Source organism: Phalacrocorax aristotelis, unplaced genomic scaffold, assembly GCF_949628215.1.
Source record: "Phalacrocorax aristotelis unplaced genomic scaffold, bGulAri2.1 scaffold_323, whole genome shotgun sequence".
Lineage (NCBI taxonomy): Eukaryota > Metazoa > Chordata > Aves > Suliformes > Phalacrocoracidae > Phalacrocorax > Phalacrocorax aristotelis.
Window position 1 is genome coordinate 1 of NW_027441281.1, and position 11,406 is coordinate 11,406.

Genomic DNA, 11,406 nt, shown 5'->3' on the forward strand with positions numbered 1-11,406 from the left:
TCTTTTTTTTTTTAGGGAATCCTGTCGTTAACGATCAGTTGGGTTCTTTGGAAGGGTTAAAAAAATAAGCGCGATTCCCCCGCCGGTAAATCCACGGCGCCTCGGCAGGTTTTCACACCCTTTTCTCAATATATATTGATTTTATCGTCTTTCTACAGGGCATTTATGGGCTTTTTCGGGGTGAATTCTCCCCTCGGCTGCAAACCCAAGCAATCCCGCTGGCTTTGAAGCTCCCCGCGGCGGGAGCAGGGGGGTGAATTTGGGCCCACGAAGGTGCAAACGCCGCCTCCGAGAGCGAAGGCGAAGCAACAAACTCCATGTTCACCCTCCCCGTGCGGAGTCGCAGGGTATTTTTGGGGCGATTTGATGCGGTTTGAGAGAAGGAAGCGAATACGGAGAGAAGCGCCGTGTAGGGCGAGACACGTTTGACCCACCGAGCTGAAAATAAAGCCCAGTTCGGCCTTGGGGAGGCACCTCGGGGAGTTCTGCTTTCCATCCCCGCTATGAAAAAAAAGCCTGAAAAAGTGAAAAAAATGGTGATTTACCCGGTCTGAAATCAGCCATGGGTGTCATTTTTCCAGCGACGGAGTAAATTCCTGCCGAAAAGGAAAAGGAAAGAGCGTTGAGGGTAAGGGGGGGGGTCCCCAAAACCACCGCTGGGCTTCGTCTAACCCTCTGGCCGCCAGCAAAAGACGCCACCGATGCTTTTTCGCAGGCCCAGCGTGGAGTCGACGCGCAAAACCGGGGCCAAACCGGGCGATTTAGGGGTTCCCGAGCGCGCAGCCGGACCCGTGCAGCCCCCGAAGGCCTTTCGCGCCCTCCTCCGTGTGACGGCGCCGGCGTATTCGGGCACCGCCGCGCCGAGGCACCCCAAAAACACCCCCACCCACCCCCCAGGACGTGGAAAACAACAGCGGGGGGGGGGGTTGGGGGGGGTGGGGGTCTCCCAGTTTTACCTGCTTGTCTCACCAGGCGCTTGGTGGGCGCTGGGGGGGACCCAACCAGTTGCCGTAGGTCTCCTGCTGGGCCATGCTTTGCCGGGGGAGGGTGGCGGCGCAGGCGCCCGGGGCGGGGGGGGTGGGTGGGTGGGGAGTTAAACCCCTCGGCACGCGTCCCGGCACACCCTCCGCCACCCCCGGCACCCCATTTTGGCCGCCGGTTCGGCTCTGGAGGTTTCACTTCCTTCTCCGCGACGGGGGCGGCGGAACGAGGGTGAGACGGCGCTTTTCCCCCTCCCGCAAAGTCAAAATAAAATAAAAATCAAACCAAAAATAGGCCTTTTTATTTTGGTGAATCGGGGGGGGGGGGTCGGGTGGATTCGGCGACGACAAGGTTGGGGTTTGGGGTGGGGGAGAACCCCGCCGCCGGCGGGGATGCGAAGGGGTCTCGCGCATGGTTTTGAACGTTTAATGACTTATTTTATATATATATATATATTTTTTTTTTAGGGTTTATCGGTAAAATCACGGCGCTGGCGGGTGTCGAGCAGCGCGGCAGTGAAATCCACCGGGGGGCAGGGCGGGAAACGCGGCCTCTCGGCGAAACCGGCGTCGCGCTTCGGCACCCGCGAGCTGGGGATTTGCATCCGCGCCCCGGAGGCGCTACCGCCCCGGCCTCGCCACTCTCCCTTCCCTTTTTTTTTCCTTTTTTGGGTCATTTTTCCCTTTTTTTTTTCACCCTAAACCCTGGGAAAAAGGTCCCCGCCGACCCTCCGTGGCGCCGCATCGGCTCGGTTAAGAGACTTCGGGTTCGAACCGCAACCAAAGCGCTTTATTTATGAATATTTTATTTTCTGTTGGGGTTTTTTTTTTTTCGAATTTCTTGATTAAGCGGCAAGCGACAGGTCGAGCCCCAGCGCCACCGCGAACGGCGCCGCAAAATATCAACAAACCCCCCCCCAAAAAAACCCCCCCAAACCCCTCTAAATTCCCCTTTAAGGAGTCATCGCCCCCCTCAAACGGCTTCAACCCCGCCGCCACGGCGCCGCGCCCCCCCGCCGAAGCTTTTGGGAAGGGGTTGTACCCATTTTACAGACCCCAAAAGGTCACTTTTTACTGGTTTTCCCCCATTTTTGAGGCCCGTCAGCAGCTGCGTTCGCAGATCCAGGCCTCGGCGTTGGTGCAGATGATGTCGTTCCAGCGGCCGTTGGAGTAGATGGTGGCGCAGTCCTCGCCGTGACGGCCCGCGTTGTTGGGCTCACCGCTGTTCCAGAACCTGGGATTGGGGGCGGGGACACACCGTTTTGGGTGGAAACCTCTCCTTTTGGGAATGCGTTGGGTTTTAAGGGGTTTTTTTTGACATAGGGGAGACCGCAACGGCTCTGCTGCATCTCCCGCGAAGGGCAACACCCCCCCAAAACCCACCTTCTCCCCATATTTAACACAAAAACGCGGTTTCAGTGAGCCTTTTTTCCCCCGTTTTCCCCCCGTTTTCCCTTTCGATTAGGGCGTTTTTCCCCCAAAAAGCCCAAAAGGATGCGGGCGCGTTAGAAGCCACCCCTCGACTCAGGGTCGCGGGCAAGGAGTGGCCGAGCTGGGGAAACCTGGGGTTTTCAACCCCAAAACCAAAGGGATTTTGGGGGGAAAAAAGCCAAAATCTTGCCTGAAACGGGGGCGGCGCCTCTTACCTCTCCCTCCACCGGGTATTTTCACTGATTTCTGTGCTTTTTGAGCACTAAACCAGAGCGACGGGCGCGCTGGTGAGGCCGCGGCGCCTTGTGGGGGGGGGTTGAGTGGAAAAGGGGTGGAGGGAGGACAAAGCCGGTTATTTTTGGGGGTGATTTACCCTCCGTTGAGGCTAAAAACGTACAGGACAGAGAGGGGGGTGCCGTCCACCCACTGCCAGTCGCCTTCTTGGAGCGTGTCCGTCAGGCCCAGCCAAAAAACCCGGTTGTCCATGATGTGATTTGCCAGAAATTTCTGCAAATTGGGGGGAAAAAAGGGGAGCGTCGGGGGTGGGGGGCGGCGGAGGGACAGGGGGGCACGGCCCTCGCCGGGGACAGCCCTGGCGGCGCCACGAAGGTGACACGAGGGGGAAAAGGCGGCGGGAGGAAACAAAATGGGGGAAATTTCTCCGATCTGGAGGAAGGAGGGGTTTTTCCCCCCAGGGCCAGGGTGTTCTGGGGCGGGCGGGGGGCGGTGGGGGGGGGGCGCCGGGCTGGGGTCGCGCTTCCGCGCGTGCTCATGCAGAGCCACCGACCCCGTCAACACGCAGCGAGTGCTGGGAAGCGACACCGAGCCCTAAAAAACGGACTCGCTCCTAAAAACCCTCAATGATCCCTAAAACCCTCAATGATTCCCAAAAACCTCAATGATCCCTAAAACCCTCAATGATTCCCAAAAACCTCAATGATCCCTAAAACCCTCAATGATTCCCAAAAACCTCAATGATCCCTAAAACCCTCAATGATCCCAAAAACCCTCAATGATCCCTAAAACCCTCAATGATCCCTTAAACCCTCGATGATCCCTAAAACCCTCAATGATCCCTAAAACCCTCAATGATCCCTTAAACCCTCGATGATCCCTAAAACCCTCAATGATTCCCAAAAACCCTCAATGATTCCCAAAAACCCTCAATGATCCCTAAAAACCTCAATGATCCCTAAAACCCTCAATGATCCCTAAAAACCTCAATGATCCCTAAAACCCTCAATGATCCCTAAAAACCTCAATGATTCCTAAAAAACCTTTACTGATTCCTAAAAAACCTTAGTAATTTCTAAAAATACGTAATAATGTATTAAAAAATCTTAATAATTTCTAAAAAACCTGAATGATCTCTAAAAAAAATGACTAATTTCTAAAAAAGCGTAATGATTTCTAAAAAGAACTTAATGATTCCTAAAAAACCTTAATGATTCCTAAAAACATTTACTGATTTCTAAAAAACCTTAGTAATTTCTAAAAATACGTAATAATGTCTTTAAAAACTTAATAATTTCTAAAAAACCTCTACTGATTTCTAAAAAATTTACTCATTTCTAAATAACCTTAATGATTCCTAAAAAATCTTAAGGCTTCCGAAAAATACTTAATAATGTCTTAAAAACCTTAGGAATTTCTAAAAAAACCCTCTACTGATGTCTAAAAAATTTACTAATTTCTAAAAAAGCTTTAAAACTTTTTTAAAAACTGTCCTGATTTCTGAATAACCGTAATGATTTCTAGAAAAACTTAATTTCTAAAAAACCTTACTGATTTCTAAGAAACCTTTACTGATTTCTAAAAAAGCCTAAGAACTTCTTAAAAAAACTTAATAATTTCTAAAAATACTCTACTGATTTCTGAAAAATTGACTGATTTCTAAAAAACCTTACTGATTTCTAAGAAACCGTTACTGATTTCTAAAAAAACTTTAGTGGTTTCTAAAAAAGCTTCAAAACTTCTAAGAAACCATAATATTTTCTAAAAAACCTGTACCTATTTCTAAAAAACCTTAATGATTTATAAAAAAACCTTAATAATTTCTTATAAAATTTTACTGATTTCTAAGAAACCTAAATAATGTCTAAAAAAACCTTTCCTGTTGCCTAAAAGCCCTCAGTGTCTTCTCAGACCCACCCGGCCTCCTGCGGCACTTGCTGCTGCCCCCCTCGTGCCCCCCCGCACCCCCCAAGTCCTCCTCGCACCCCTCGGGCCCCCCCGCACCCTCCGAGCCCCCCTCGCACCCCCCGAGCCCCCCCGGGCCCCCCCGCACCCCCCAAGTCCTCCTCGCACCCCTCGGGCCCCCCCGCACCCTCCGAGCCCCCCTCGCACCCCCAGAGCCCCCCTCGGGCCCCCCCGCACCCCCCAAGTCCTTCGAACCCCCCTCGGGCCCCCCTGCACCCCCCGAGCCCCCCGAGCCCCCCCCGAGCCCCCCGAGCCCCCCTCGGGCCCCCCCGCACCCCCCAAGTCCTCCTCGCACCCCTCGGGCCCCCCCGCACCCTCCGAGCCCCCCTCGCACCCCCAGAGCCCCCCTCGGGCCCCCCCGCACCCCCCAAGTCCTTCGAACCCCCCTCGGGCCCCCCTGCACCCCCCGAGCCCCCCGAGCCCCCCCCGAGCCCCCCGAGCCCCCCTCGGGCCCCCCTCGCACCCCTTGTTCCCCCTCACACCCCTCAGGCCCCCTTGCCCCCCACGAGCCCCTCTCGCCCCCCACGAGCCCCCCTCTCCCCCACGAGCTTCTCTCGCACCCCTCAGGCCCCCCTCGCACCCCTCGAGCCCCCCTCGCCCCCCCGGGCCCCCCTCGTACCCCTCAGGCCCCCCTTGCACCCCTCAAACCCCCCTCGCCCCCCACGAGCCCCCCTCTCCCCCACGAGCCTCTCTCGTACCCCCCTGACCCCCCTCACCCCCCTCGGGCCGCCCTCGCACCCCTCGAGACCCCCTCGCACCCCCCGGGCCCCCCTTGCACCCCTTGTTCCCCCTCGCACCCCTTGATCCCCCCTCGCACTCCTCGGGCCCCCCTCGCACCCCTCGAGCCCCCCTCGCCCCTCGAGCCCCCCTCGCACACCTGGAGATCCCCTCGCCCCCTTCGGGCCCCCCTCGCCCCCCTCAGGCCCCCCTCGCCCCCCCCGGGCCCCCCTCGCACCCCTTGATCCCCCCTCGCACCCCTCGGGCCCCCCTCGCACCCCCCTTGCACCCCTCGGGCCCCTCTTGCACCCCTTGATCCCCCTCTCACCCCTCGGGCCCCCCTCGCACCCCCCTCGCACCCCTCGCACCCCTCGAGCCCCCTTCGCCCCCCTCAGGCCCCCCTCGCCCCCCTCGGGCCCCCCTCGCACCCCTTGATCCCCCCTCGGACCCCTCGCACCCCTCGAGCCCCCTTCGCCCCCCTCACCCCCCTCGCACCCCTCGGGCCCCTCTCGCCCCCCTCGGACCCCCCTCACACCCTTGATCCCCCCTCGCACCCCTCGCACCCCTCGAGCCCCTTCGCCCCCCTCACCCCCCTCGCACCCCTCGGGCCCCTCTCGCCCCCCTCGGACCCCCCTCGGGCCCCTCTTGCACCCCTTGATCCCCCCTCTCACCCCGCAGGCCCCCCTCGCCCCCCTCGGGCCCCCCTCGCACCCCTTGATCCCCCCTCGGACCCCTCGCACCCCTCGAGCCTCCTTCACCCCCCTCACCCCCCTCGCACCCCCCAGGCCGCCTCGCACCCCCCTCGCACCCCTCGCACCCCTCGAGCCCCCTTCGCCCCCCTCACCCCCCTCGCACCCCCCAGGCCCCCTCGCGCCCCCCTCGCACCCCTCGCCCCCCTCGAGCCCCCCTCGCCCCCCTCGATCCCCCCTCGCACCCCTCAGGACCCCCTCGCACCCCTCGCCCCCCTCGCACCCCCCAGGCCCCCTCGCACCCCTCGATCCCCCCTCGCACCCCTCGGGCCCCCCTCGCACCCCCCACAAGCCAGAACATCGCGCGGCTCCGGGTGCCGCCGCGGGCTTTTCCTTCGGGGGGATCCGGGCTGTAACGGGGCTCTCAACTCGCAGAATCGGGGGCTTTTTTTAACCTTTTTGGCCAATTTCTGGCCGCTTACGTTTTCCTGCTCGCTGCTGACGATGGCCAGGTGGGCGCCGAAGGCGGCGCAGGACTCTTGGGAAGCCTGCCACGACTGCTTGGCGTCGGAGAAAAAATAGCAGGTTTTGTCGAACTGCTGCCAGCCGGCGGGACACGTCGCGCAGAGAATCTCTGGGGGAAATCGGGGGCCGGGATGAACCATAAATACGAAGGAATAAGACGTCGGCGAGCGCGAGGTTGAGTGTTGGGCGGGGCGGGGGTCTCCCCTCACCCGAGAGGTTCCGCGCCCCCCTCCAACGCCGCGTCCAGGCGCGCCTCGACACGGCTCTGCTCCTGCTCCACCTCCGCCAGCCGCCGCAGCACCGGCGCCAGCGCGTCCCTCTCCTCTGCCGGGGAGGGGAAGGAAAAGGTGAATTCAGGTGCCGCGAAAAGCCCAAAATCAAAACCTCGGCTTTCCTTCCCGCCCCGCTTTTCCGCGCCCTCCCGCTTCACGCCGCCGGTTTTCCCCGCGTCGAACCGAACGCGGCCAAACCTCAAAGCCCTCGCGTGAAACGACCTTTTTCTTGTGTTTTTCCAGGCTGAGAAAGGCTTGGGTTTTTTTTTCCCCCGCCCTTTACCGTTACACCGAATGATGTCCCAAACTCACCGAGATGGGCTTCGCGCGCTCCCGGCTCAGATTTTAGGAATCTGCGGGGGGCGTCTCCCCAAAACCGCGCGTGGCGGGAATTGAGAAGGACCCGATTTAACGCTTTTTCCCATCGAAACCAGCCTCTCACCCAGGAGACGGAGGCGATCCGACAGCTCCGAGCCGCACTCCGCTCTGCACTGCGCCACCATCCGCTGCGCGCTCTCCACTTCTTCCGACACTGGGAAGGGAGGGGACCGGAAAAAAATAACAACCCCCTCCGCTTTTGACCCCGCGTCGCCGGCGATCAGGATTTCGCCTGGGTTTCCCCCAAAAAAACCCTGCCTTTTCCTGGCCGTACCGTGCAGAAGTTGGCTGTGAAGCTCCTTGAGGTCAACGGAGAGCTGTTCATCTAAGAGGAAAATAAGAGAAAGCTCCAAACCAGCCCTGACCATCTCCCTCCTGGCGGAAAGTGGTTTTTAATTCATTTTTATTGCTGGGGTGGGGGGGGGGAACACCCCAGGAAGCGCCAATGGGGTTGGGGGGGGGATCTGTGCTGGGAACCGAGGGCGCGGCGGGGGTCGAGGGCCGCTTTGGGGGCGAGATGCGGTACCGAGGGTGCGCCGGGTCTCCGAGAGGTTGCGCCACGCCGTCGCGAGGCCGCTCTCGCTCCGCGCCTGGGCTTGCTCCGACGCCTCCCGCGCCGCGGACGCTGGGTGGGGGGGGGGGGGGGAGAGGAGGCGAGCGATTCGCAGGCCGCCAAAGGGCCGTCGAACCTTAAAACGTTTGGCTTCATCCGCCGGCGTTTTCCCCCAAATCGCGCCCCGGCGGGGCGGTCCGAGCAAGGGGCGCCCGGCGGACTCACCTCTCCGCAGGTTCACGACGGTGAGAGCCGTGAAGAGCGCGTAGGCGACGGCCAGAAGCACGTAGAGCAGCACCACGGCTCTATCCAGAGGGAAGCCTAGGAGGGACAGCACTCTCAGGGGTGAAATGGGGTGAAGCGGCCCCAAAAACCTCCCCCCCCCCAAGAGATATTTCCATAAAGAAGAGCACAAAGAGGGGGAATCCCCCCAAAACAACCCCTCGAGTGGCTCCACCGCCTGGTTCTCCACCCTCAAACCCTTTTTTTCCCCCCTAGATTGTGACCCAACGGAGGAACCAGGCGTCAAAACCCGGCCGTAAATTCAGCGAAGGGCCGGGTTAAAGAGCCGAAACCCTCCGGTTTCACATCTCCGGGTCCCCAAAGCCGCTCCCTCACCCCGATACCTCCGTTAATCGCGTCCCTCCGCTTTCCCTTCCCCGACCCCATCCCCTCGTCGAAATCCCATTTCTCATAGCCGCCGGCGGCGCCTTCGCCCTGCGACATCTCCGATCCTTTTCCCTTCGATGCAGCGCCGATGTCTGCAGCGGGGAAGCCGCGTCATCTCGTGCTGGGTGGGTGGGTGGGGGAGGAAACGCCTGGGTTTCATAATTCTGATTTCCTAGAAGAAAAACAACCCAATCTGCGCACTCAGGAGGTTTGGGAGCGGCCGATGCGCGGGGGCCACGTGCCGCAGCCCCTTGCCTGTTGATTTTTTAGTAGGATCGATTAAAAATAAAGCACAACCGAGGCTCCCGCTCCCCTCAAACGAGGCCGATGCCTGCCCAACGAGGCGGTTTTTGGCGGCTTCGTGCCGAAACGGTGACCGGCGTTTTCCGATGCGAGAGGTCACGCGGTTTGGTGGCAGTTCTTTGTTCTTTGTTCAGCGTTTTTCCCATCGTTTTGGGGATAATACTTGCGTTTTTAAGGTGAGAAACTTAGGGAAAATCCTCAGCTTTTTGGGGAGGCACCGTTTGCTTTCATTCCTTCTCCAGAAGGTTCTTCTTGTTGCCCTCAGGGCTTCGGGCCAGGCGTCCCTGGGACGGGCTATCACAGAAAACGAAAGTAAGAACTTATGAATAACTTCACCATTGACCAATTTCAGCTGAATTTCACAAAGGCGCCTTGGGAAGAGCAAACGCAGCCAAAAGTTGAACATCCCTCGCTCTGGTTCCCCTGCTCTCGAGGCAAGCAGCTTCCCCCTTTCGTCCAATTTCCTCTTTTTTTGATCCCAAAAGTAGGGAAGTTGAGGCCAAGCTACTGAGATCTCTCCACTTTGTGCTCAGGGAGGCCATTCACGCTCGTTTGGGTCAAAACGTTGTGAATTCATGCCGTGCGCTCTCGCGGTGACGCTGCTGGCATGTGGTTTGTCACAGAACCGCCAGATCCCAGAGTGGCGGGGGTCGGAAGGGACCCCTGGAGCTCATCCCGTCCCACCCCCTGCCCGAGCAGGCACCCCCAGAGCAGGGGCACAGGGCTGCGTCCAGGCGGGGGGTGAATGTCTCCAGGGAAGGGGCCCCACAGCCCCTCTGGGCAGCCTGTGCCCCTGCTCTGGCACCCGCACAGGGAAGGGGTTTTTCTCATATTTAAGTGAAATTTCTTGAGTTCCAGCTTGTGCCCGTTGCCCCTTGGCCTGGCGCTGGGCACCACTGAAAAGAGCCCGGCCCCATCCCCCTGACACCCGCCCTTCAGATATTTATAGGCACTGATGAGACCCCCCTCAGCCTTCTCTTCTCCAGGCTGAACAAGCCCAGGTCTCTCAGCCTTCCCTCCCACGGGAGATGCTCCAGCCCCTGACCATCTCCGTAGCTCTCCGCTGGCCTCTCCCCAGCAGCTCCCTCTCCTTCTTGACCTGGGGGGCCCAGAGCTGGGCGCAGCCCCCCAGATGTGGCCTCACCGGGGCAGAGCAGAGGGGGAGGAGAACCTCCCTCGCCCTGCTGCCCACACTCCTTTCCATGCCCCCCAGGGCACCGCTGGCCCCCTTGGCCCCACGGGCCCGGTGCTGGCTCGGGGTCACCTCGCTGCCCCCCAGCACCCCCAGCCCTTCCCAGCAGAGCCGCTCTCCAGCAGGTCACCCCAGCCTGTGCCGGTGCGGGGGGTCACCCCTCCCCAGGGCAGGACCCCACACTTGCTCTCGCTGCATTCCCTGAGGCTCCCCCGGGCCCAGCTCTCCAGCCTGTCCCGCTCTCGCTGGGGGCCGGCACAGCCCCCCGCCGCATCAGCCGCCCCTCCCGGCTTGGGACCGCCAGCGAGGATGATGAGGGGACGCTCTGCCCCTTCGTCCAGGGCACCGATGGATGTATTGACCAGGGCTGGAGCCAGCGCAGACCCCTGGGGGGCACCACTAGTGAGGGGCCTCCAGCCAGACCCTGCCCCATTGCTCACGACCCTCAGAGCTCTGCTCTTGCGCCAGCTCTCAGCCCCCCTCACTGTCCTTTTTTGGGGGTTTTCATCTTTTATTTTTAAAAAACTGAAGATGGAGTGGTTGAAAATCATTTTAAGTTCCCCAAAAAACCACTTCTCAGCATCATTAAAAATATCCTCGGCCCCCCCAGGCCTTGGGGACACCCCCAGCGTCCCCGTATCCGTGTCCCTGGGGACACCCCGTGCACCAGCGCTCCTGTCCCTGGGGACATCCCCAAACCCCTGTCCCTGGGCAACAGGGGCCTCCAGCGTACCTGCACTCCTGGGATCACTGCAGACCCCCAGTGCCCCCAGACCTGAATCCCTGAGAAACGTGGGACCCCCATCACTGCCAATTATGGGGAGCTGAGGTTCCTATTGTCCCCATCCCTGGGGACCCCAATGCCCCCAATGTCCCCATTGCTGGGAATCCCAATGGCCCCATCCCAGGGGCCCCCAATGTCCCCATCCCTGGGGATCCTACAGGTCCCCAATGGCCCCAACCCTGGGAATCCCAATGTCCCCATCACTGGGGACCCCAGGAAGCCCCCCATGCCCCATCCCAGGAGCCCCCAATGTCCCCATCCCTGGCGTCCACAATGTCCCCATCCCTGGGACCCCAGGGGCCGCCAATGCCCCATCCCTGGAGACCCCTAATGCCCCCAATGTCCCCATCCCTGGGAATCCCAGTGTCCCCCTCTGTGAGGATCCCAGGAGCCCCCAGTATCCCATCCCTGCAGCTCCCAGTGTCCCCATCCCTGGGTCCTCACAGGACGGGGGACCCCAGTCGCCCCGACCCCCCTCCCTTGGGGACCCGCAACCCGGGGGCCCCTCCCCGGGCGCCCTCCCTGAGGTAACTCCCCTGGACCCCTCACCACAGAGCTGCCATCAAGCTACTCGACACCCCATACGTGCCGGCTTCTGCCCATCATGCCCCATCAGCCAATAAGAGCCGGAAATCTCCCCAGGAAGGCGGGATCATCCACCTGTGCTGGAGGGGTGAATGCCGCCTAGTCTCCGCGCCTCCCATAGGCTGCCTC

General features: G+C 60.2%; 1 protein-coding gene across 1 annotated transcript; it reads right to left on the bottom strand.

The window, feature by feature from the left end:
* Positions 1-1,650: 1,650 nt before the first annotated feature.
* Positions 1,651-8,540, bottom strand: LOC142051239 (uncharacterized). Its single transcript, XM_075080408.1, has 9 exons — positions 8,371-8,540; positions 7,970-8,065; positions 7,718-7,816; positions 7,466-7,516; positions 7,256-7,345; positions 6,751-6,865; positions 6,499-6,650; positions 2,809-2,918; positions 1,651-2,214 (listed from the first exon to the last, which is right to left on the bottom strand). The coding sequence occupies exons 1-9, from the start codon at positions 8,468-8,470 to the stop codon at positions 2,197-2,199; spliced, it is 831 nt and encodes a 276-aa protein (XP_074936509.1). The 5' UTR covers positions 8,471-8,540; the 3' UTR covers positions 1,651-2,196.
* Between the last annotated feature and the right edge of the window lie 2,866 nt (positions 8,541-11,406).

Coding starts and splice junctions, on each gene's coding strand:
- LOC142051239 (XM_075080408.1), bottom strand. CDS start 8,470: ATGTCGCAGGGCGAAGGCGCCGCCGGCGGCTATGAGAAATGGGATTTC. Junction 7,517..7,717: donor GGAGACCCGGCGCACCCTCG/GTACCGCATCTC, acceptor TTTTCCTCTTAG/ATGAACAGCTCTCCGTTGAC. Junction 6,866..7,255: donor GGATCGCCTCCGTCTCCTGG/GTGAGAGGCTGG, acceptor CCTCCCCGGCAG/AGGAGAGGGACGCGCTGGCG.